Source organism: Pyxicephalus adspersus, chromosome 6 (genome assembly GCF_032062135.1).
Source record: "Pyxicephalus adspersus chromosome 6, UCB_Pads_2.0, whole genome shotgun sequence".
In the NCBI taxonomy this organism is placed as follows: domain Eukaryota; kingdom Metazoa; phylum Chordata; class Amphibia; order Anura; family Pyxicephalidae; genus Pyxicephalus; species Pyxicephalus adspersus.
Genome location: NC_092863.1, coordinates 26,565,048 through 26,592,385, shown reverse-complemented (window position 1 = coordinate 26,592,385; position 27,338 = coordinate 26,565,048). Strand labels below are relative to the sequence as shown.

Genomic DNA, 27,338 nt, shown 5'->3' with positions numbered 1-27,338 from the left:
TATATGCACTTTTGTGTAAAATATTGTTTGGATCATGAACTAATATTGTAGATCTCCTGAAACCGTCCTGAAGAAGTGGGTCTTATTAGTCCGCAAAACGCGTTGACAACAAGTAACCCATTGATTGGATGCTTGCCCAGGAGATATTGTTTGTATGACATGTTTTTATTTTTAAAGATGGTTGTTATGATTTTGATATTGAAATAAAAATTTTTAGCTATATTTTATTTGGATTTAGTCTGGCCTTAAAAGTCCCACAAAATCTACTCCTTTCTCCAATGTTTCTGCATGTTTGGCAGATACAAAAAACCTCAATATAGTTACTTCAATTGTGTAGTTAGCTGTTTGCCTGGAACTCTGAAAAACTATTCCACGAATAGTATTGCATAATCGCAAACTCATATAGTGTGTAGTTGTGCATTATTGTAATTTTCAGGATAATCTGTATAGGTGGTGTTAGGTTCCCCTTGAGATTGTGTGTGCCAACCCCTAGAGAGATACTTAAAAAGATAGTTACTAGTTTCAAACCCTGTCTTAGTAAGTTGTTTATAAAACCAGAAGTGAGAGGGATTTTTTTAGCAAACAATATAACATTTAATTAGATGATTAGTGATTAGATGATTTAGATGACTCAGCACTCCAAAGCCTTTCAACAAATTGCTGCAACATACCTATGCTGTAGAATGCCAATACACACAGGGTTAAATGACATCTGTTGAAGGCAAAAGTATCAGACTGCCTGGCACCAAGTCTTGTGCCTAGATGAACTATTTTCAAAAACAGTATTTCCAAATTATAATACTTTTATGCTATTAACCATTGATCATTCATCAAAGGTAATTGTGCTCTATACATATTAAGCCTGTAAGGGCTCCTGCTATGGTGTTCCTAATTGTCTTTGAAACATCACCTACTTGATCACTTTTCTGGGAGTCTCTCCAACCATAAACTTTTTTTCACCAACTTGCAATACTTCTTTATGATTTTGAACTACTGGGTATGGCACGGGGCTGCAGCTTTCGTTTTCTTCTTTCCTATTTTTCTGCAATATTTCTTCTTCGATAAAGCTACATTTCTGTAATACATAATGTATTCAATTACATGATGGATGACAAATAAAGACAACTGTTTCAGTAACTCCACAAATCAACCTTCAACAATGTATATTTTGTAGTATAAGTCAACCACAATGACAGAGCAATCCATTGTTAGGGTAATGACCCTTTCGCAGGTGGGGTGAGATTCAGATCTCAAATATTTAGTATGCCACATACGGTATGTCTCCATATGAAAAAATAAGGTGACAAAATTATGTGCTGCATTTTATTATAATAAATGTGTAATAAAAAGAAACTCAAACTAAGACTTTGTACACACGTCACATGATTCTTGTCCGATAATTGCCTCAGGGCTGATATCAGATGAGAATCTGGCGTGCGTACAGCGCTAATCATTCGGACAACTGTCCTGGCAGATCCACGGACGACAGACGAGGAATGATTGTAATGGAGGTGAAGAGTAGAGAGTGCAGCAGGGTGCCGTTCCATCGTTTTCCCCCTTCCTTCTCCATTGAGCAATACAAAGCTGTATGTACAGCATTCGTTCATGCATCATGCAGTCTTTTATTGTTGGAAAGGATCGTTAATGATCCTTTCCAACGACAATTATTGCACGTGTGTACCCAGCCTTATTCATAAAATGAGCAATATTTATAAAAAACAAAAGTCAAATACATTCAAATGAAGTCCACTTAATAGAAAAGTACAACATGGATGACAAAAATGAAAAGAAAGACTACGGTGAATAATGTCCACACCAAAGCAAAATACCAACATATAGGTAGAACAAAAAAAGGTCAAAGTGGTAAAATAAAATAATGAGCTACACTTCACACTATGGATTAAAGAAAGAAAGCTGCTGTACTGTAAAATTTCTATGCGTGGCATGATCAGGGGCAGACCCATTTATAGCGTTTATAGGTTGGAGAAATTTTAAAGACATTTCTTAGTAAGAATATCAGATGTTAGGCATTTTAACCACAGTATATATGTATATTTTTTCGTCTTTTATACCACTTTGGGTTACTTACAAAATGTTTTATAATGACTTGCTTGCGTTTGTTTTAGAAGGGGAGAGGGTGGCAGAGCTGCTTTTTGGCTATTCTCTCATTTAAGTATTTCATCATTGTACCATTTAATAATACAAATATACACACAATATATCAGAATAGTATTCCTATATTACACTAACATTGCATTGCAGTCAAAATTACTATTTGAATCACTACCAATTAAAACAAATCTAATAAAATTTGCATTTAAATAAACCAACTAAATTGATAATAAAATATTATTATTTATTTATGTCTCATTTAATGGATTAACAAGTCTTTATCTATCAACCATAGTTTTTGTTAAACTCACTCCTTTCCTCTACATCTAGCAATTCCTTTCATCTACATTTTTCTCAACAAACATTTCATCTTTCCTTTAATGCAGATTGCTTCTTGTTGAAAGCAAGTCAATGTCACCTAAGTATAAACCATTGGACAGTTCAGATCTATGGTTTTTACATTACCCTGCTGTATTTCACATTTTAAAACTAAGATGACAGAAGGAATTCATCCATCAACTTTAAAGTTTACATTTTTATTTTATGTCACCTTTTCCTCAAGAAGCAATAAAACTTTTTATTGTATGATAAACTTAGCTTGCATATCTTATTTTCCTAAAAGCCGATACTAATGAGGAAATTAATTATTGAAATTAAACTGTACTTTTCCGCTGCAGAATTTGTTTTAAGAGTAAAAGTGTTGGGAGTGTAAAAATACTCACACAGTATAAATATCAATTTTAAATTTAGTAAAACATATAATAAACTAATTTGGGAAACCATTTAGAACCTTTAGAATTCCAGGAGTTTATAAATAACTGAAGTTGCAACAGGGGATAACATTGGCAGTCAATCATAAAAAGATTTGTTTTTAAGGGAGCAGTAAACAAGTCAAAAAAAAAAAAAATCAGTATCATGCTTCATCTTGTAATGAGCTGACAATGCTGCTGCACTACTATTGAATCCACAAAAATGTTGTCACTCTCATGTAGGCTGTGCTTGCTCACAATACTGTGTAGCAGGGTTTTAGCTATCAGCAGATTCACAATGGGCCCATGTCTACAACCAGTCTTGCTCACTGCTTTCTGGATTAATAACACTGCCTCTGTGAATAAACCACCCACTGTGAGCTGTTTAGGAAGCGTGTGAGACACAACGTAAAGTGGAACCAAACATGTGCGATTCACCTATCCAGATTCCATCACAGGGTGCTGCCATCTTCCTTCTCTTCTTCGTCCATCTGTATTGGCTGTGCCGGGATGATGCAAATCCTGTGCAGGCACGTAGGAGTCCATGCATCCTCAGAACATGCAAGAGGAAGCCGGAACTGCCAGGTTTTCCTGGCAACAAAAGTGGACAGTGCACATTTGCAGGTTAGTTTTGTCACTAGAATCTCAGAGCAATCAGGCTGGTATTACTGATTACTGCAGAAGGACATGTGACCTGCCTGATCGACCATTTGTAAAAGTAGAACTTTAGTTTCATTTTAAGAATGATTTGGTTTGGTCAAGGGAGGTAAAAAAAGTTTACTTTCCTTCCTTGTGAATCATATTTTAACTGCAATGGTAGGCAGCTGTTGACTAATAGGACAGGCCATGCCAGTAAAGAGGATAAACATGGGGAGGGCTTTTATGTGCTGTTTACAAAATTTATTAATGTCAGTTGAAGATAGGTAGGACAAAGCTGCTAAAACTTGCCTAGGACCTTCTACCTTAATCCCATTTGAGACATTTTTAGAAGAGTTATACCAATCTGGAAAGAAACTAATGGGTAATAGAGGCAAGTTACCATCTCACCAACAATTTTTAACCAACTCGATGGATTTCAGGGTTCTGGGAGCATGTCATCTGTATAACAAACATCTTAAACATGCATTCAATTCTATTGTTAGTACAGAAACCATTACAGCCACTTAATTTTGGAGTCCAATAGGTAGCTGTGTTCTTTTCTATTTTACTAGCTGGCTTTGGCTTTAAAGCAACTCTGCTAAATCTTGGCATATTTTTATTCAATTACAATGACTTTCTCCTGCTGACTAAAGGGAAAGGTGACACCCAACCTATTTAGGTTTCTAATATCTTTATTATCAAATGTTTCATCTCTAACATTGGCTTTAACTAATTTGTTACAACGTTCATCTCATTATACTAGTAACGATACATTTACAAAAGAAAGATAACTTTTCTAGGTGGAAAAAACAATTTGAGCTTTTCAATTTAAATAGTTGCCAATGAGGTCATAATGTTTAAACAACAGGAATATAGTTACCGAAAAACCAAAACCACAAATCTTAGCTTGAATTAAAAAAATAACCTTTAATCCCAAATGCACCTGGTTTTAACAGGTTACCGGTCCAGTCATGAATAACTATGTTTTATTCATTTATATTGTACAAGTTGCCATACTGAGTCGTTTTATCAAATACACAGACTAACATGAAGTAACAATGCTTTTGATTACACATCTGTTCAAACAAAAAATGAAAACAGATTTATTGGGATAAAAGTCAAATACCATAAACTTAGAAAAGTAATTAAAATTCAGTCTCTGCAAGGAAAGAAGAAAAACAAAATTACTGTAAATTGTGCATTTTAAAAAAATCAACACAGATGCACAGTCCATTCACTACTAAAAGCAAAATGTTTTAATTGCATTTGTGCAAAGATGTTAAAAAAAGTCTTGTCCTTTTCAAAATAGCTGGTCAAGGATTTCTGCCTGAAGGTAAAAAATGATACAGTAAACACAATATTGGAAGATTTAATTCTAGTATAGGCTTGAAGCAATCATGACCTATCTTTGAATTGTCCTAAATCAGCATTCTGGGGTCTGTGCCAATCAGTTAAAAGACCTACCACACACTTGCAATGAAAGAGAGTTCATTTAACTGTCTGATGTGTTTTCTGTGAAAAGAAATGTCTCTAATATCTTTATTTTGAGCAACTGGTTTGACAAGGAAATCTAAGCACATTTAGCTAGGTAAATTATGGTTCTAATACACCGTTTTTCTAAAGAAGGAATTGAAAGACTCTGCTGCGGTTAGGCAGGACATCCTTCAGTGTTGCCTTTCAACATAGACGTTTCAGTTTACAAATTCCAAACATTTATGAGCTTTAATTTAGGTTAACGTGTCTAAAAACCTATTACCACACATGCTACTATAATGTATGGACCACAGCCTGAGCTCATCTGAACACTTACAATTTTGGGTATGATGGAAAATATATTTACAATTTAGAATTCTTATGAAACTATTTATAATTAGGATATCAAAATATAGAGACAATAAAAAAGGGTGTTCAGTGATCAGCTATGTTTCCCAAAATTGCTAAACCTAAAATCTTTTGTTCTTGCAAGCTCATGCCAATGCTTATTTTTGTAAGTTATTTCTCCTACAGAGTTTGGTTACCCATAAACAGATTTAAATTTGTATGTACTATAGAGTAATTAAAAAAACTTTTATCATTTACTGTTTGACCATATTTACTAATTACTACAAAGGACACAGATAACAGCTAAACAGTTGTTCAAATTAAAAAGGATAGGACCTTTAGCCTTTAACAGTTGTACAAACGCCTCACCTGTACTTTAATAGGTTATTCTCATTTCACTGCACACTGTGAGCTATCTTTGTACATCAAAAGCTGAAACAAAATAGATGGTGCCTCATTTCTTGGTTTGTGGGAAATCCAGCATCATCTATATCAGGGGAGCAACTTATGGCCCACGGAGCTGTCAGATCCGGTGTCCCAAGCAAAAACTACATTAGCAAACATACTACACTACCCTGTCCACTTCCCCACTTAGAACCCATATTTCTTTGGAACAGGGGGATACAGATGAACAAAATTATAGGTGCAAGTGGGGGACATCTGTGGCTAACATCCCCTAAAATTTCATCATTAGGACATCGTCAGAACATAAAAAACTCTGCCCATAAGGCTACAGTGGGAGAGTGAAACTCTGTGGGAGAGGCAAACAGTGAAAGTGAAACTTTCCTAACGATGAAGTCATTTTACCTGCCCATTGGTATACGCCCCTTGGTAGTTATTTTTCATGGGTAGTTTTTTTTGCTTAGGACACCAGCCCTCTCCTCATTCCCTCTCTGCTCGTTGTCTTGCGCAGGATGGAACAATCTCCTATGTTTCTCCTATGTCTCCATAGTTTCTCTATGAGATTGTGCTGCCAGCAGAGAGAGCTGCTCCCCGCCCACCTTGTACGGTGAGATAATCCCAACAGCAGGAGCATGAGAGCTGTGTTCATGCTGCTGTCATTATCCCCATGTATAAATACTCAAATCTCCTTCACTGATTGTCATAGAAATGTGAAATTTTTGGAGTACACAGGGGACCCTAAGAGCTGCTACTAAACTAAATTTAAGCCCTCTACACATAATAAGCTGCCAGATACGGGGTCACAAGCACCAAATGCTAACAAAGGGATATTTTTACATTAGTTGGGGCTATTTAAAGAACAGGGTCCCCAAATTTAGTTCACATGATGGGGACCCCCAGAGGCCACTCTCATGGCAATGAACATTAGGATACTGCCAATTGTCTGTGCACTGTAGTGCCTCTTAAAGTTCACAAAACTTTAGGACTGCATTTGGGTTGGCGGTATACCCCTTCCTCGTGCCATGGAACAATGGTTTAGAGCAGACACTTAAAATCGTTCACTGCTACCCGGAGTCAAATCTGCAGACACTGCAATGCATTGGACTGAGCGGCTGGCGAGCTGCCTGTTGGACATAGCTAGACACTTACATTCTTACAGAGAACCCCAATTTCTCTGAAACACAGGGATGTTGGCAACTGGAAATGTGGGAGCTAGTAGGAAACTCCTTATGTCCCCCCCTTCCAGATTAAAATGTTATACCCATCATCTCATGTTACCCTGTCACACAAAGCTATGCCCTTACTCTCTATGAATCCCAATTCATCTGTAAGAAAAGGGAAATTTAACTGCAAGTGCAGGACTCTTGTGGCTAACTCCCCCTAAAATTTCATCACGACGGCGCCATCACATGATACGAAAAACTCTAACTGTTATACCATGCTACCCTGTAACACAAAGCTGGCCCCTTACCTTCTGTGAAACCATCCACGCCCCCACTAAAATTGTATCACTCCTACCATAACATGCCGTCACATATAAATGTCTGCTTATGTTCTTTGAATCCCAATTTCTCCTGAAAGGGGAGCTGTAGGTATATTAAAATGTAGGATAAGTGGGGACTCTTGTGGCTAACTACCGTTAACGTTTTATTGCTGCAGTGCCATCACAAGAGAAGAAAAATATACCTATCATACCCTGCTATCCTGTCACACTTAGCTGGCCACTTACGTTCTGTGAACTCTAATTTCTCATCAGGAACAGAGATGTAGGGACCTGAAGATGATCCAAGTATCCATTGCAGAGATTCTTGATTTGTCATTTCTTTTATTTGGTACATGTACGTTACGGTAACTAGAAACATTTATTTTCAATTAAAACAATTCTAGTTTTAAACATACATCTTTAATGTTTATTTGCATTCTGGCCCAGATGAAAAAAGGTTGGGCACCGCTGATCTAGATCACTCCTGCCCCCTTTTTTTTTTATCATGGGTCCATTGGTGCTTTCAATAATGGAGGCTCAGAATCACATGTAAATATTGCCTTGGACTGCATGCAGATGTGGCCTGCCTAGGAATGGCCACATGTGATGCTGAGACTGTCAGAATCTTCTTTATCTATGCTAAGATAAGATAAAACATGAACACAATAATCATTATAATCCCAGAAAGACTGGAATTATTTATACGTAAAATTACCTACAATCTATGGAGTACTTTTTGAAACCATCTATACAACTAAATTTCTAAATGAATTCTAATTCTAATTCTCTATAAATATAATTGTAATTATTATAGTTATAATAATAAAAAATTATTTTATATAAATATATATATATATATATATATATATATACATACATACATATAGAAAATACTTTTAACATTAAATCCTCCCTAACTTTATTTTATTTTTTTAATTATTAGAATATCTGTTTACTGGTGTACAAATCTAAAGGATCATATCAATCAATGATAATGAAATGTCCAACTGCAAAAAAAAAAAAAAACAGCCAGTTTTGACAGACTGCGCAAGTGCTAATTGCAAGTGAATTTCTATCTCCTGTGCGCTTTAATTTGATCATATATAAGGGGGTGGTTTAACTTGCTTTTTCCTTTTTGTCTTTTTCTTTTCTTGGAGGGGCTGTTGTTTTGTTGTTATCCTAATTAATCTTTGTTGCTGCATTTGATACTTTGCTTACCATTTAGAACAATAGTTTCTCTTTTTAATTTTTTTTTACTTTGAATGTTTTAATGTCCATTTTGCAATTTTGAAGTCAATGTTAATGCTATGTTATTGTGTTTGTGGCTATATTGTTTGATTGCAAAATTCTGCCTTTATTACCATTTTTTAATGTTTGTCCTGCATAAATATTTTCCAGTCCAGTTTTTCACCCTTGATAGGGCAAAATTGCATATTGGTTTGGTAAGTATTTTTTGAATGCAATATTTGTTGGGCCAATTTTGAACTATTTTGGCTTTACATGGAAGTGTGGGTTTGCATGTGTTTTGTTTGTTCTTTTTATTTTTTTTGTCATTTAGTGTAAATTTTAGTGATGTGTTTTTTTTTTTTTTGGTTTTGATGTGTTTTTAAATTTTATTGTGACCTTTTAGCAAATGTTTCTTTTGAATAAAGTTGTTTGTAAAATGTTGTCGTTTGTTGTTATGTGATCTCCTTCCCTATCTCCCAGGACACACAGTTTAAAGAGACAATTGTGATTGTTTTTAAGCTGTCCCTTCCTCTGAATTATGTGTAAGGCTAAAAACAGAACAATTGTCTTGTTAAAACTCAGTTGTTTGATGCGCATAGTTGTCCGCCAAACTTCAGGATCGTGTAGCTCATAGTTTTGCGCCACGGCAGACCCGCTACGTACGCCTGAGCTGTTTTATCATTTGAAAAATGTACCACATTTTTGCACAGTCCTCATTAAGGTAAGTTTGTATTTTTTGTGTATTTTGCATATTGTATATTTGCTTCATATGCACTCATGTGTGTATAGACATGAGTGCACATAAAGCCAAACATGTATGTATGCATTTAGATGTGTGTACATATACATAGAAAAGAGAAATTATAAGAAGAAATAGGCAAAGAGGGCTTTTTTTTTTTGATGTTGTGCTTGGCAACCTGGACCTCCTTCCATCACCATCAGGTGTGTTACAATGAGTATGCAACGTAGCTGGACAACTAGTTGACAACCAGTTTTGACAGCAAGTGGAAGTGTGTTTGTATACAATAGTGCTAAGATCAGGCAGCACAGCACAATGACAACAAACCGATAACACAACTACAAATGAACACAGGACTTGTGTGGAGACAAATCAACATGAGCGCAAATCTCAGGCTATACAAAAAAAAAAGAAATAAACTCATGACAATTTATTCAGAAAAGGAATATGTACATAATACATTCAAATACCAATATGGGACAAAGGCAACCAGGGGGTCAAGTAGGAGTTTGGTGTGGAAACCATGCAGACATTTGTACTCAATACTTGTGGAAAAAATGACAAAACATTGCTGAAGAATTGTTAAACTACAGAAACTGGCATTACAAACCGCACACACCCAGTCCTGGTAAAATAGTACTAATTAAAATGCATATGTATTTGTATACATTTAAATGTATTTTGACATACACACACAAGTGAAATCACTAAATGTTCCTTATTATACCATGTTTATAACATATTATAACATGTTTACCTATAATCCTTTACTAAAATATTTGATTTCTCTAAAGTCAAACTAGAACAAAATTTTTATCAGGTCACAAATGTTTGTTCACATATTTTTACACTCATACTATTGTGTGATGACATATTTGAAAGTGCAACTTAGTATATATACAGCTTGATAGAAATTACCGTATTTTTCGGACCATAAGACGCACTGGACCATAAGACGCACCAGTTTTTTAGAGAAGGGAAATGAAGAAAAAAAAGATTCTGAAACAAATAGTGTCCTAAAATATTTTATGTGCATTAAAAACCAACATCACAGTCAAAAAAAAAAATTTCATGAAAAACAGTGGATCACTTTTGGTACAGAAATCTAGACCTCAGTGTAACGCTCAGGAGGTTAAAGATTCAAACTGACCTGTAAAATGGACTGGAGATGTGCACAGAACAGGGCACAGGTGTGCGCTAATCAATTGCTATGACCTCATCATTGGGGTTAACATCTCCTTCTGAATCGCGCAGCTGAAAATTTATTACCTTAATTGGCGTATTCGAGATCTTTGCAGGAAACCGTCAGGCGGGTTCACTAGAGGCGCTAATAGAGGTTGCTGACCGGCGTGTACATACACGCGTCGAGCGTACGCGCATTTCATTGATTATTCAGGCCCTAAGTATATGAATATAATAATAAACATTAACTAAAATAATTACATGGGGATGTAGATTTCAGAATAGTAACAATGTTTCACTCAACCCTTTTCTAACCTTTTAAAGTAGAAAAAAACTCCCTAGCTGTTTTTGATTTGCCAGACTACAACGAAACAAAACAGATGTAGAATCATGTACCATTTTTGCCAGGTAAAACTGAATGTGTTGGTGGTCAAATTCGGGTTGTCCCTATATTTGACCCGAAAATGGCTGTTCGAATTCGGGTAGACCCAAACCGAATATCATGTGTTCGCAGGTTCAGGTTTGGCACTCCCCTCCCCAAAAATGCTAGGGCCCTCCAATAAGAGCAGGAATGCTCTTTTACATCTTTGTGGTGGCAGGCAGACGATTGGCTGTCTGTCACCACATGCCACACAGGCAGCCATTGGCCTATATAAGGCCAGGACGTGCCTGCAATTACCACTCCTGACACAGATCTGCTAGCAGACACAACCTCTCTGTGCTGCTTGCATTGTGAAAGACAAATAAAAATAAAAGTGCTGTAACAGATAGTTAGACTGTGTCTTACTTACTATTAGTCAGATGGCGACTTGGATTGTACTGTATTGCTTCAGTCCTATAATCTACTGTACTCAGATAGGTAGAGTGTTTCACTGTTAGTCAGATAGATAGATAGATAGATAGATAGATAGATAGATAGTTAGTGAGTCAGTCAGTGTGTTACATACAGGCAGCCAGAGCCAGGGTACCCTGACGGCGTGCACACTATTACACTTCTACTGAGAAACAGTCAGACAGACGCAGTGATGGACGTCACATTTGTATACGGTGCTGCATATTACAAGCATCACCGCTGAAGGCAACACACACAGCGCACTTGCATTTTTTGGGTAAAACCCCGGCCCCCCAAAAAAATAAAAATCTGTTTACTGTAAAAATTTACACTTTGTGAAGCTTATTAGCTCCAAAGTATTTTGCAAGGTGTGAAGCCACACAAACATTTCAACTATGTCTAGCTAAAGAGGAGGAGGCAGCTTTGCCAGGGTTGGCAGGCAAAGCAGTATTGGTTTGTTTTTACTTGCAGACCCGAGAACAAGAAGCCAGCCGGACCCTAGACATTTTAGAGCTGCTGCTGGTGGTGTGCGTCCATTATTACCGCACCTTGAACAACAGGTAGTAGAGTACATGACCCAGCCTTGGTCAATTGATTGCAACCCCTCTTCCTCCCAGACACAGGCCTCGGCCGCATTCCTTGAAGACGCACAGTTGTTTCAGTCATCTGATGAGAGTCAGTTCACATGCTTTCCCTCCTCTTACTTTTCACCCCAACACTCTGAGCCAGACGAGCCACTTCAAACTGTCTCCAAAAGGCCACTGCTTCCTTTCGGCACATACAGGGAAACTGTGTTTTCTAATGATGATGATCCTTGATCTGACATGGGGTGAACAAGGAGACCATCATAGGCAGGAAGAGGAGGAGGAAGAGGAAGAGGAGGAGGTTGTAGAGCCTCCTCAAAGGGGGAGAGGGAGGAAGAAGGTAAAAGCTACCGACACTCTGCAGTCTTTAAGTACCAGTGAGGCAAGTCATACTCGTCCATCGTAGGCAGCTGTCACCCCAGCTGTGCCTCAACAACCGCGGACTGCCGCCAGCTCCAGGGAACCATTTGGCCCAGTTCGCAGTTCGCCCATGTAGGAGTTTTTTACTGTCCATAGTGATGACAACACTATGGTAATTTGCAACTGTGTGCTCAGCACTTGAAACGAGGCAAAAACCCAAACAAACTTGGAACAAGTTGCATGAGCACACAATTAAAAACCCACCACCCGCTAATCTGGCGGGAACACCTGGGCAAAGCACAGAGCTCTGTGCGTCGACCTCCGCCCCAGAAGCAAGCTGCTAGATCTTCCTCTGCTGTCTTTCCTCCTTCTGCCACCAAAGGACCCTGTGCTGCTGCCAGCAATTTAAGTGGGGCATGTAGCCGAGCATTACAGTTTTCAGGCTCCACCAGTGGTGAGAAGGAGCTGCAACACGGAACGGCTGGTGTTTGTCGCATTGCTAGCAGTCAAGACCAGGCATCATTGCCATCCCCCACACCTTCTACCCCATCGTCCAATATTTTTGTGGTTAGCTTTAGCAGCATCCAGCCTTCCATCCCCCAAATGCTGGAGCGCAATTAGAATATGGCCCAAATGACCCCAAAACAATGCTATCAATGTGGCAGTTGCACAGCTAATTGCGTTTAAGCTCCTCCCTTACCGGCTGGTGGACTCCAATGCGTTCCATTACGCATTCCTCTGCTCAAACTCACAGTACGTTATGCCCAAGAGTCAGTATTTTGCATGAAAATGTGTTCCTGCTTTGCATGAACACCTGTAGAGCAATGTGGCCCTGCAGCACTCTGGCAAGGAGTACCTGACAACCCACAGTTGGTCGAGCAAGCACGGGATGAGAAGATAAATGTCCTACACAGCTCCCTGGGTAACTTTGGTGGTAGCAGGGGAGGATGCAGCTGCAGGAAGGCATGCATACCTAGCTCCGCCCAGAGCACATCGCCATGCAATATCCTCCTCAACCTACACTTCCACCTCCTCCTTTGACTCGTCTCCCTCAACTTCTTCCTCCAGGGACACTTTGCCATGGAGACCCAACACCTTCCATTCACCAGCATCTGTTCACTGCCAGCAACAACATGCAGTTTGCTATTTCGGTGAACAAGTCAGATGTTGCCACGCAGTCCTGAGGTTGCAATGCCTCGGTTCTCTCAGCCACACGGACGCATCAATTCTAAGTGCCCTGCGGTAGCAGGACATCTTATGGCTAACTCCCACGGACTACAGCCAGGCAAGGTCGTGTATTAAAATGGGGCCAGTCTGCTCGCAGCCCTGCATTCTGGGAAACACACAAATACCTGGCCCACGTCATGAACCTCATAATACAATGATTCCCTGGGAATTACCAAGGCCTCCAGCAGCTGTTGCTGAAGGCCAGAAAGTTGTCAGCGCATTTCCGGTGGTCGTACACAGCCAGTGCCAGATTGGAGGATTTACAGCAAAATCTCAATCTGCCAGTGCACTGGTTAATTTGTGATGTGGCCACTCGTTGGAATTCCACCTATTACATGCTGCAGTGGCTCGCTGGACAACAGAAAGCAGTGGTGGATTATGTGGCAGAGTCTGTTCGACTGAGACGCTTACCTACATTACCTTACTTCTGAATTAAATATCTGTATTTTTTGGGTAAATATACTGAAATTTTTCTGGCGTTTTTGATAGCAAGAGGTATCAGAATTAAATATCTGTATTTTTTGGAGAGAAATACAGAAATTTTGCTGGCTTTTTGATAGCAAGAGGTATCAGATATATACAGAATTTTTTCTGCTGTTTTTGATAGATAGCAAGTGGTATCAGAATTAAATATCTGTATTTTTTTTTTGAGAGAAATACAGAAATAGTCCTCCGTACAAAAATTAGCTGGTTACACAGCTCCGCTGTCCATGCCGCATTTTACTACTATCCGCTAGATAGTAGGTAGGTACACTGGGAATCTTGTCCATCCATAGTCATAGTTACTCCCGCCGTTTACCCGTGCCTGCCCAGTACCTAGCTCTAGATGCCAGTTAACAATGCCATCCACACTCCATCTCAGGTCCCACCGCCTAATCCTCCTGCTGTTACTGCTGCCGCCTGCCCAGTACCCAGCTATAGATGATAGTTACCAATGGTGTCCACGTTTCGTCTCAGGGCCCACTGCCTCCTCCTCCTGCTGGTACTGCTGCTGCCATCCACACTCTGTCTCAGGTCCCACCTCCTAATCCTCCTGCTGGTACTGCTGCTGCCTGCCCAGTAGCAGCTCTAGATGACAGTTACCAATGCTGTCCATGCTCTGTCTCAAGGCCACTGCTTCCTCCTCCTGCTGTTGCTGCTGCCGCCTGCCCAGTACCCAGCTCTAGATGACAGTTACCAATGCTGTCCACGCTCCGTGTCAGGGCCCACTGCCTCCTCCGCCTGCTGGTACTGCTGCTGTCTGCCCAGTACCCAGCTATAGATGACAGTTACCAATGCTGTCTACGCTCCGTCTCAAGACCCACTGCTTCCTCCTCCTGCTGTTGCTGCTGCCACCTGCCCAGTACCCAAATCTAGATGACAGTTACCAATGCTGTCTTCGCTCCGTCTCAGAGCCCACCGCCTCCTTCTCCTGCTGCTTACTGAACTTTTCAACCTTTCCCTTTCTACTGGTACATACCCCTCAGCTTTTAAACATGCCATAATTCTCCCTATCCTACAGAAACCCTCACTGGACCCCTCCCTACCCTCTAACTACTGACCTATCTCCCTTCTCCCATGTGTCTCCAAACTTCTTGAACGACTTGTCTACAAAAGACTCACCGATTACCTGAGCACCAACTCTCTCCTTGACCCCCTCCAGTCTGGTTTTAGAGCTGCCCACTCCACTGAAACAGCCCTTACTAAAGTGGCCAATGACCTCATTAGAGCTAAGTCTCAAGGCAACTTTTCCCTGCTACTTCTCCTTGATCTTTCCTCTGCTTTATTCCTCTGCTTTTGACACTGTTGATCACCCCCTGCTAATACAAATCATGCGCTCCATTGGTATCAGTGACACTGCTCTCTCTTGGTTTGCTTCCTATCTGTCTGACCGCTCCTTTCAAGTTTCTTTCAATGGTAACTCCCTGCCCACTGTCCTCCCTGTTGGTGTTCCCCAAGGGTCAGTCCTTGGACAAGTTCTCTTTTCTCTGTACATCATCTCTCTCGGTAGTCTCATATCCTCCTTTGGCTTACAGTACCATCTGTATGCTGATGACACTCAAATCAATCTGTCCATCCCTGACCTGTCTCCCTCAGTCCTGGATAAGGTCTCATGCTGCCTGACAGCCATATCATCATGGATGTCTGACCGATTTTTGAAACTCAACCTGGATAAAACAGAAATCATCATCATCCCCCCTCAACTTAACCTAACTGTTAACAACACTGTTATTCGGCCCTCCCCTCAGGCACGTTGTCTTGGTGTCACCTTTGACTCGGCCCTCTCACTTACCCCCCATATTCAGAACATTTCCAGGTCCTGTCACTTTCACCTACGCAACATCTCCAAAATCCGCCCCTACCCGTCTCCTGAGACCACCAAACTCCTTGTACATGCTCTTATCTCTCGTCTGGACTACTGTAGCATCCTCCTCTCTGGTATTTCACTAACCCAACTCTCTCCTCTACAATCTATTATGAATGCTGCAGCCAGACTCACCCATCTTTCCCACCATTCCTCTTCTGCTGAATCTCTTTGCAGATCTCTACACTGGCTTCCATTTCACCTGAGAATCAAATTCAAGCTCCTGTGCTTTGCATTCAAATCCCTACACAGTTATTGTCCCACTTAAATTTCTGACCTGGTAAAAAATACTCCCCCAGCCGCTCTCTCCACTCCTCCAATGACTTACTAATGGCTTCCTCACTCATAACCTCATCACACGCACAGATACAAGACTTCTCTAGAGCTGCCCCAACTCTCTGGAATGGTCTTTCTCGTCCTATTTGGCTTGCTCCTACTTTCTGCTCATTTAAAAGAGCACTCAAAACCCATTTTTTCAAACTTGCCTACCTATCTTCTTCTGCCTTTAGAAACCATCATCACGTTCCACCACTACATATCCCCCTCCTATTGTGTGTAAATTCCCCCACCTATTAGTTTGTAAGCTCTTAGGGGCAGGGTCCTCTCCTCCTGTATCACTGTCTGTATTAGTCTGTCATTTGCAACCCCTTTTTAATGTACAGCGCTGCGTAATATGTTGGTGCTATATAAATCCTGTTTATTAATAATAATAAAAATAATAATAATCTCATTCATCCATTCATGCACTTAACTTATTAGATGAGAAGACATTTGGCTACCTTAGAGAGTCATAGTTACTCCCACTGTTTACCTGTGCCTGCCCAGTACCCAGCTCTAGATGCAGTTAACAATGCCATCCACACTCTGTCTCAGAGCCCACCGCCTCCATCCTCCAGCTCTAGATGCCTCCATCTCAGAGCTCTACAGTCTTAACCTCTTCATATTCTCAAATATCTCCAATAGCTACAGCCCCTACACTGTCCATGTGAGAAGACTTAGCCTCTTCACATTTACCAATAGTTTGAGCCTCTACAGTCTTAACCTCTTCATACTCCCACTTATCCTACACCTGTCATATCTCTTCACAGTTGCAGACTGAAGTCAAGCTCAACAGGGTCTTCTTTCCCCGCTGATTCCACCAAGCCTGTTCCCTTGGCTGTGGTTTGCTAGATAGTAGGTAGAGTCATAGTTACTCTCACCGTTTACCCGTGCCTGCCAATTACCCAGCTCTAGATGCCAGTAACAATGCCATCCACACTCTGTCTCAGGGCCCACAGCCTACTCCTCCTGCTGTTGCTGCTGCCACCTGCCTAGTACCCAGCTCTAGATGACAGTTACCAATGCTGTCCACGCTCCGTCTCAGAGCCCACCGCCTTCTCCTCCTGCTGTTACTGCTGCCACCTGCCCAGTACCCAGCTCTAGATGCCAGTTACCAATGCTGTCCACGCTCCGTCTCAGGGCCCACCACCTACTCCTCCTGCTGTTACTGCTACCGTCTCTTCATATTCACCAATATCTCCAATAGCTATGGCCCCTACACTGTCCATCTGAGGGGAAGCTGCAGCCTCTTCACATTTACCAATAGTTAGAGCCTCTACAGTCTTAACCTCTTCATACTCCCACTTATCCTACACCTGTCATGTCTCTTCACAGTTGAAGACTAGAGTCAAGCTCAACAGAGTCTTCTTTCCCCGCTGATTCCACCAAGCCTGTTCCCTTGGCTGTGGTTTCGCCAGATAGTAGGTAGGGACAGTGGGAATCTTGTTCATCCATTCATGTCTCAAAAAGCTACAGCTTCTACACTGTCCATATAGGTGATGGCCTCAACCTCTTTTGCTGTCCTTGCTCTGTCTCAGAGCCCACCGCCTACTCCTCCTGCTGTTACAGCTGCCGCATGCCCAGTACCCAGCTCTAGATGCCAATTACCAATGCCGTCCACACTCCGTCCCAGAGCCCACCGCCTCCTCCTCCTGCTGTTACTGCTGCTGCCTGCCCAGTACCCAACTCTAGATGCCAGTAAACAATGCCATCCACACTCCGTCTCAGGGCCCACCACCTACTCCTCCTGCTTTTACTGCTGCCACCTGCCCAGTGCCCAGCTCTAGATGACAGTTACCAATGCAGTCCACGCTCCACCCCAGGGCCCACCGCCTTCTCCCCCTGCTGTTGCATGTCAGTACTCCATTCATTAAAATTGTATATATCTGGGTGACATTTATGATGCACTACACCCAGCTCTAGATGCCAGATAACAATGCGGTCCACGCTCTATCTCAGGGCCCACCGCCTCCTCCCCCTGCTGCTGCTGCCTGTCAGTACTCCATTCACAAAAATTGTATTACAGACTTCTAGGTGGCATTGACGATGCACTACACGCAGCTCAAGATAACAATGCGGTCCACGCTCTATCTCAGGGCCCACCGCCTCCTCCCCCTGCTGCTGCTGCCTGTCAGTACTCCATTCACAAAAATTGTATTACAGACTTCTAGGTGGCATTGACGATGCACTACGGCCGGCTCGAGATTCCAGTTAACAATGCGCTCCCCACTCATGTGAGGCCTAAATAACTTGTAACAAAGCTGTGTAACTGGCTAATTTTGTGACTGATAGACTATCCTCAGGGCCCTTTGCCTGTTTGGCTTGTAACGGAGAGGTGAAACCTGGCGGCTAATTTTTGGACCGGAGGAAACCCCTCGGGGCCCTCTCTGCCTTTACTCCGAGGCCTGTATAAAATCTGAAATGTTCCCTTGACCGCCCCATAAAATGGCCTACCAGCAACATTAAAAAGCCTTCCTGATTTTTTCCTTGACTTGTACAGTGTTGTGCAGAGGTGTGGGAGTCTTGACACAGTCCACAACAATAACCCAAATTTTTCCCCTATTGACTTTAATGGTGTTCAAATTCGATGTTTGATCACCCAAACAATATAGGTCTATTCGAGCGAATAGATGTTGAATCGAAAAGTGAGCTTTCCGACCAACACTATTTAAGATGCTGAAAATTCAGGCTTCCAAATTTCTTTGTAAGTATATAGGTTTGTTTATTATTTTATTTTACCAAAACAGCACACTTCTAAAACTAGATAACGTAGACATAGATTAAGGCCCCTGTCAGTTTTTTCTTTTGTTTGACAGTTTGTAACCCATCAAAAAGTTTCTGCTACCTTAAAGCCCCAGATACATACAGGAAATAGGAGGAAATATACTCTAAGCCAGTTGCCACTAGAACAGGTGTCCACCTGTTTCTGTGACATTTCTAAAAGTGATGTTCCCATCACTTTCCTTTTCTGAGGCAATGGTTACCAAGGCAATCAAAGGGTGAATCTCCCCAGACAGAACACTGACAGTAGTGAAACCTGACCAGAAATTTTAACATTTTCTCACTCTATCCAAAGCAAAAAAGTTTTGTTTTAGCAGAAACACAGGCAGCAATTACAATATTATGAAGTTTCCTCCAGCCCTATATACAAAGCAGTTAATATGTTTTTTGATTTACAAGATTTAAATTGAGAAAGGATAAAGAAACCTTCTATTTTCAAATGCAAGTGAACCTTGCTACTCTCTGGCATTACAGGTAATAAAAAGGATCTAAAGTTATTTTTTTTCTGGGAGGGAGAGTGCACATGTGCCAGCGTCTATGGCCGTAGAGTGTTAGACGGCAGGGCTTCCTGAAGGTTCCACTCCCGGCCCCGTGGTTACAGATTCGGCAGCATCTGTGCTTACTGGAACGCAAGCTCCATACAGCAAACTACCGTATTTTTCGGACCATAAGACGCACTTTTCCCCCCCCAGAAGTGGGGGGAAAAAGTCCCTGCGTCTTATGGTCCAAATACAGCCTACACATATGCTGTTAAAAAAAAAGTTTCTTACCGTGTTCCTCTCCTGTGTGCGTGTCTCCTTGATGCTGGCTGTGCAGCACGTGCCTGACACTATTTGTTTCAGAATCTTTTTTTTCTTCATTTCCCTTCTCTAAAAACTGGTGCGTCTTATGGTCCGGTGCGTCTTATGGTCCGAAAAATACGGTACCTTCAAGTCCACAGCATGGTGGGGAAAGCAGCTGGAAAATGAAAAGATCGGGTTGCCCGGTCCCAGCAGTTACAGGCACAGACTAAGATGGCTGATAGCTGTGCTGGCGGTCTCCGCAACTAAATCCACGCAGCTCTCTGACTACTGGTGCAGGTAGGACTAAGGGGACAGAAATAAGGGAATGGAAGGGGGCTTCCCCGCCTGCAAACTTGGAAACATCTATGGAAGGCTCTGGCTCTCCATTGTCACAGCAAAATGAAATTACATCACAGAGCCATTCAATATTGCAGAGCCCTACATCCACTAACACTAATACCAGGTTTAGTAATGTATATACTACCTCAATGGATAAAGTTAATGCTCCTGCCCAGGAACACTCTAGCCCTGTTGTGCTACCCACCCCCACTTGCTGAGGGGGAGTCTGAATAATTTGCACACCTGGCGGCTCTTCTGCACACCGAACTGGCGAGTACTTCAGCCTCCATTACTTTTGAGTTTAGGCATGATTTGCAAGGGCTTGGTAACAGATTAGAAGCTATTAAAAAAAATCTGGATACTACTGCTATTAGAGTAACCCAGAATAGTAAACAGATTACAGTGCTGGAATCTCAGGTGCAAGAATTACAACATAGGATCGATGATTTGGAAAATCGTTCTAGGCTATCTAATTTTCATATATGAGGATTACCAGAGACTTTTAAAGACGTGACTATGGTGGTTCAAAAATTTCTTGGTAAAAATTGCCTAATTTGCCTGAAACACACCTCGAGATTGATAGAGCTCATAGAGCACTGATGGCACCCCAAGGGATATAATAGTGAAACTTCACTATTATTCAACCAAAGAAGCGTTAATAAAAATCACTAGGGGTTTGGAGCCAGTAATAATGGAGGGAGTAACAGTTCAAATTTTCTCCGATATCTCACTCTTTACTATACAACACAGGAGAACTCTGAAACCTCTACTTCAAGCTCTAATTGTTCATAAAATAAAGTATCGCTGGGCCTTTCTTTTTTGTGTAGTTTTCCAACATCAGGGAAGGAAATTCTTCTTTGTATCCTATGAGGAAGGTAAACAGTTGCTATCCAAGCTGGACCTGGCTCTCTCATTCTGACATTTAACATAGCCATGCATAAGCTGATCCAGTTTTGTTATACCCTTTGAGGCAAAAGGTTAGTCAGGGTTTAAAAAAAAAAAGGTTTTATAATATAATTGTTGAGACCATGAGTTGAGGCGGAAGTTTACTTCTGCTTCTTTATCTGAAAGGGTTTTCATTGAGATAGATTGTTTATTTTTGATTCAATGCTGCAACAAAAAGTGTTAGTTACCTCTTTTCCCCAATAATGTATGAAATATAGCCTGCAAGTATAAGTATATGTCCTTAAGATTAAGAGTGCCTGGGCAGATGTCACACACCCAACCTCTAGTTGAGGGCTGGGAGACAGGATCAGATCTGGACCTCCCGGAAATTTTGACATTAGAAAATCATTTTTTTATGTGTTTTTGTTTGTGGTATGATGTATGTTTTTTCTGTCTGTGTCTTTTCCCTCGTGTTGTTTCCCTTTACCCTGAGGGCCTTGAGCAATATCAAGTTTTTAACAGTTTTTTACTTTTTTCATTTATGGCAGGATCACCAATACTAACACAGAAATAAATCAGTCCTTTGTGATTTTGACACATAATGTTCAAGGCCTGAACTCCTCAATTAAGCGAGCGAAGGCCTTTCATTATTATAATTCGCTAAGAATAGACTACATTTTACTACTAAATCAATGCTGCAATTTACAGGAGATTCCCTGTAAATTATTGTGCGAAAAAAAGTGTGGAGTGATGTTATGTTTTGCTAGACATCTTAGTTTTTTAGTACAAGAGGTACTTCAAGACCCAGAAGGAAGATATCTTATGGTATGTGGAACTATCTCAGGTCAGAAGATAAAAGTTGTTACCCCAAATGAAGGTCAGATTGCATTTTTTATTTCATTGTTGCATAAACTGGATTCCTTTGCACAGGGAATGCTTATATTGTTGGGGGATTCTAATTTAGCCTTGGATCAAGTTTTGGACAAAACTAATAAACCAAAACTATCAGTATCCACCTAAAAAGAGTTATAAGTTGCCTGAATTATTTAAAAAATATGATCTTATCGATATCAGGCATTAATTGAATTCTTCAGAAAGTGACTAAAAGTACTTTTTGGTTACTCATAATCAATATTCCCAAATTGATCATATATTCACTCATTGTAATTCAATTTCTTTGGTATTTAAAGCAAAAATCACCTCAGTACCAAGGTCAGATCATGACCCTGTTATGGTGAATTTAATTCAAACTGTGCAATCTGGATTTCGTTGAAGGCTAAATGAGAATCTATTATCTGACCCAGAGATTAAGGCGGAGCTTGGATGCCTGATCTCTGAATATTTTACTTTTAATTTACCAGGGGATACTTCCCCAGCTAACAATTGGGAAGCTCATAAGGCATATGTAAGAGGAGAATTTATTAGAGTCAAAGATGAAAGAATATTATTCCTTACTAGGGTGTCATAAATCCAATTCAAAATCTATTTCTAGTTCCTAAATTGAAGCAAAGCAAAATGAACTCAATTTGTTATTGACTTCGAGGGCGGAGAAATCCTTGAGATGGTCGGCCCATAAATTATATAGGTGGGGAGATAAGCCAGAAAAGGTATTAGCTAATAAACTGAACCCTAGACCCAAAATGTATACACTCCCTAAGATTAAAACAAAAGAAGGGAAGCTTACTCAAAACCCAGAGAAAATTTTAAAGGCCTTTGAGGAATTCTATTCCTCACTTTATGGGAATCAACAAAATAAATCTCAGGCGTGTAAGGAAGCTTTTTTTTTTTTTAGAGAAAAAGCTTCCAAAGCTAAAACCTGAATATGTGGATCTTATGGATAAACCTATACCGGGTGATGAAATCCTCAAACCATTGAAGGGTTTGAAAATTAGCAGCGCTCCTGGTCCAGATGGTTTTTCATATATTTATTATAAATCCTTCATCACACAATTGATGCAGCATTTAGTGGATTTTTGTAATTATCTATTAGAGGGCAATCCTCATCCTCTGGAAGCCAATTGTGCATTTATTAGTGTAATTCCAAAACCAGGAAACGATACTGCTGATGTAGCTAATTATAGACCAATATCATTAATCAATTGTGATTTGAAATTAATGGCAAAAATTCTTTCGACCTGTATGAGCTCCTTTTTGGGAACATTTATCCGTCTGGACCAGGTAGGGTTCATTCCATGTAGACAGGCTTCTGATCAAACACGACCCACTATAGATTTAATAAAGGTATTACATACTAATTGGGATAGTGGAAAAAAGAGGGAGGCGATGTTACTTGCTATTGATTTACAAAAGGCTTTTGTGTTTCCTGGCCATATATGTTTGAGGTACTGTCGGTGATGGGATTTGGTAACTATTTTTTTAAAATATTGAGAGCATTATATGATAAGCTGAAAGTGAATATTTCGCTAGGAGGTTTGCTCTCTACTAGCATTCATATCAAAAGAGGAACAAGGCAAGGGTGTTCTCTTTCGCCTCTTTTATTTGCTCTAGTGATAGCGCTTTTGGCGATAACGATTCGTGCCCACCCGGATATTCAAGGAATCTGGTGTGGTACGAAGAAGCATAAATGTGCACTGTATGCAGATGTATTTTAATGTACATATCCTCTCCTAATACCACTTTACCTAATCTGTTTAGAACTCTAGATAACTTTGCAGGAATATCAGGCCTTCAAGTTAACCGCTCTAAATCTCAAGCTTGGGCACATTATTTCATATATGGTGGATATGTCCAGTGGCTCAAACATTTTGGAGTAAGATATGCACCACTCAGCAGATGTGACTTAGTAACCCCAAAGTCCTCTCTGAAACTTTTAAGGATGATGGTATTAGCTGCTCAGATCACATTAGGTAAATCCTGTAAATCATCCGCAATTAAAATGAGTCTATTTAACATTAAAATGGACTGGATTATGGTAAATGATAAGATGACACATATCCTTTAAAATACAATGGCCAAATGTGATAAGATCTGGGATCCTTGGAGGAGATATTCTTCTATTATCATGAATATTTAGGTAAAACTTGACAGAGAATCAGTGTTGCAGTCTATGACCGCCCCGCCTCCCCCTCCCCTTTGTGTTTTTGTTTTCCTAATGTTTCTTGTTGTGTTTGTCCTTACCATGTGTGGTATTGATGGTTATTCTCAATATAGGTGTACATGTATTAATATTTTGGTAAAATTCATAAGGGGTTTTCTTGTACTCTTTATTTAAATAATTTAGATAGATATATGAAATTTAAATTTGAATTTAGATCACAGGTAATGAAGAATGCACTAAATTTGATATTTAATGACAAAGAGAGGGAGTGTATGGAGGTAAGGAGAAGGAGGGGTAGAAAAGGAGGTAAATGGGGAGACTTCACACAGAATTTATAGGTTTTTGTGGAGGGATTTAAAAAAAACGGAAGCATGAAATATATTTTTGTTCCTTTTTCTTCATTTATGTAAGGAAATAGAAGTACATTTGGTTATATTCACAAACTTTATGAATTTAGAATATGTTAAGGGATGTGGTTCTAATATTTGTCTAGTAAAATGTATAAGTAATGTGTCATGACTCAGGATTGGTAATGTATAGATTTGATTTTAAAAATATGTTTAAGTGAAAAATTGTTTGTATATATGTCTTATTTCATAAAAACTCAATAAAAATATTGGAACACTAAAGTTTTTTTCTTGTGAATATAGTAGGATCTCTTTCAAAATCAACAAAGGGGGAGAGATACCAGAAAAGGAATGATCAATAAATACAGTTAGCCTACGTACACATGTGTAATGATTCTCGTCTGATAATCAGCTCAGGGCCAATATTGGCCGAGAATCTTGCGTGTGTACAGCGCTCGTTGTCTATCATTCGAACGACTGTCCTGGCAGATCCACGGACGATGGACGAAGAACGATCATAATAGAAGTGAAGTGCCACTTGGTCATTTTCCCCCCCTCCCATCTCCATTGAGCAGAACAGTGCTTTATGTACAGCACTCTTTCATGCATCGTGCAGTCGTTGGAAAGGATCGTGAAAGATCCTTTCCAACGACAATTATTGCACGTGTGTATTTAGCCCTATATGTCTTGTGTATGTCTTCTTGCCAAGCTTCATATATTTTCAAATTTTGGAGAGAAGAGAACAAAGAGAAGTTTTTTTTGACAAAATGTTATAGCAGATAAAAAAGTAACTTTTAATTTCAATAAAATTTAACATATATATTCAAAACAGAAAAAAGCAAAAAATCACATCACAAAAATAAATTAATATACATATAACAAAAGGCCAGCATTCACATGTCACATACTGTAATGTTTAAGAATGGTAAGGATTTTTCTCATTTACCCACATGTTTCGCACATTTGGCTTCCTCTGAGGATATAGAGACCCACACTAAAAATATTCATAAATGAGAGTATCAGTTGCAATCCATTAGGGATTCAGCTATACATAGCATAAATATATCCTACATATATCCATTACATTAAATTATGGTACAGCCATTTACTGTATAGCATTGACCATATAGCAAAAATTAACATTTGTTACAATATACCTTTTTTGCTACAATTCGTCTGCAAAAAATAGTAGAGCACTTCCTAATATGTAAGTGTAAGGCATTCCTGTATCTGTAGTGAGAGATCTAAGGCACTGTTGCACCTGACTACTAGTTGACTACTAGTTTTTGATGTGCAGAGAGACCTCTGACAAAACTAGTAACTTGTCCTTTACTCTTTTTTGTTTTTTCCTCTTCACTAAAAGGGTCCCTACTTCAAACTAGGTCATTGATTAGCATCTTTAGTTTATCTCTTAGATTGTAAGCTCTTTTGGGCAGGGTCCTCCTTTCTCTTGTGTTATTGTATCTGCCCTTAATTTGCAAGCCCTAATTATGTAAGGCACTGTGTAATATGTTGGCACTTTTTCTTTTTCTTGATATTAATATTAATAATAATAGCAATATTAAAGAGCAGACATATTATGAGTTTTTTTTTTTTTTTTTAAGGTCCATGATGTATGAAGCACACCCGTGAAACCAAGGGCGAATTAAACTTAAACATCTGGTGCAAAAAAAAAAAGTGAGTGTACAAATGAGTACCACAAAAAATGCACCAGGCACTTTACAAGGTCCTGTCCCTAAAGGGATTAGGGCCTCTTTACCTGAACACCCTGGGGCATTATGCTCCTCACAGGGGAAAAGCTTCCAAATACTGAGGCCACCCAGCCGAATTCGGGTGGCTGCATTTACTTTGGGGGACTGACCGGAGACAAGCCCTCCTCTGTAACCAGAAAGGGCTCTACCAAAGAGAGACTGGCTTAGGTGGAGCCAAACCATAAGGCCATTAGCTGAAACATATTATGAAGTGCTGTGCAACAAATAGGTGATGCAGATGGATCAATTGACTCAAAATTACAAGCCAGGACACCACAGGCCTTTAATCTGGTCAATCAACGTTGCTCTTTGAGAGCCAAAAACGTGTGCCTCTGCTGTACTCGATGTAAAAAAGCTGAAATTATTTATATCAAATAGAATGCCTTTAATTTCAGAAAGTTAGGAAAGTGATCCTGTGTGTACGCAGAGAACTTAGAGCTTCTAGACACACATATTGCTGACAGAAAGCTTAGTGCCTTATTTTACACCACGCTGCAATAACATAAGGAGGGTGTTCACCAATAGTCCAGGTTTTACTACAAAGAATTGTGTCATGCTTCTGTCTGACTCCCGTAAGGGAGCCAAGCATCTGTCATCTAGTTTGAGGGATTAAGTTCTTTTTTAGTGCAATACTTGTAACAATTTATAAAAAATATTCATATGATTTCATAGTGCTGATACTGTCTATATTTTGGCTGGAGCGTTTGCTTTGGAGTTTGCACATGACATATGGTAGGAAACAGAGAGCACAGCAACCTCTGTCTTAGTCACATTTCAGTTGCCATGGTGACTAATCCTGAATTGACTGGTTGTCTTTGTACATTTCTTTTCAGCAAAACTTTATCTAAACCTAAAACTAAAAATCTTGCAATTGATTGAAAAAAGCTGCTTGTAACCAGTGGGTACACTACTGAAGTTGTGGCCAGAAGACCTGTATATTGAAACAGTAATGTAATACTAACTTGGGATAGATTCAGATCCTTTTTTTTTAATTCCAAAATCCTGCACCTCTGGCACACACCTAAATATTCTGTTGAAACTTTGTTCTAACACCATGTTCTCATCTACTCTGTATAAGTAAAAACAAAGAGGCTAAGGCCTGGCCAGAGAGTACATTGTACTTTCAAATGAGTACTGAGACTCTTTCAGTTTTGTAAAATGCAACATCAGGAGCAGAGATAAATTAAACCGTAATTGCTACAACTGTGTTAGCTTTAGCTTGCTAGCTTGAGTGGAGTACATGCCAAGTAAACCCATTTTTTTAAAAAAGCACTTGCGAGCAACCTAAAAAAAGAAAAAAAAAAGAAGTCTGTAGTGTATTTGGGCAGCAAAACTTGGCCCATTATACCTCTATATTTGTTTTTATGAAAGTATAT

At 39.8% G+C, this 27,338-nt stretch overlaps 1 protein-coding gene across 5 annotated transcripts in view; it reads right to left on the bottom strand.

Moving 5' to 3' along the window:
* The window catches only part of ERCC6L2 (ERCC excision repair 6 like 2), a 113,833-nt gene that overhangs the window by 2,840 nt on the left and 83,655 nt on the right, over positions 1-27,338 (bottom strand). For all 5 annotated transcript variants that reach the window (XM_072414984.1, XM_072414985.1, XM_072414983.1 and 2 more), the window contains one exon: positions 915-1,075. In XM_072414984.1, coding sequence (XP_072271085.1) covers positions 915-1,075 — 161 coding nt within the window. The remainder of the gene's footprint in view (positions 1-914; positions 1,076-27,338) is intronic.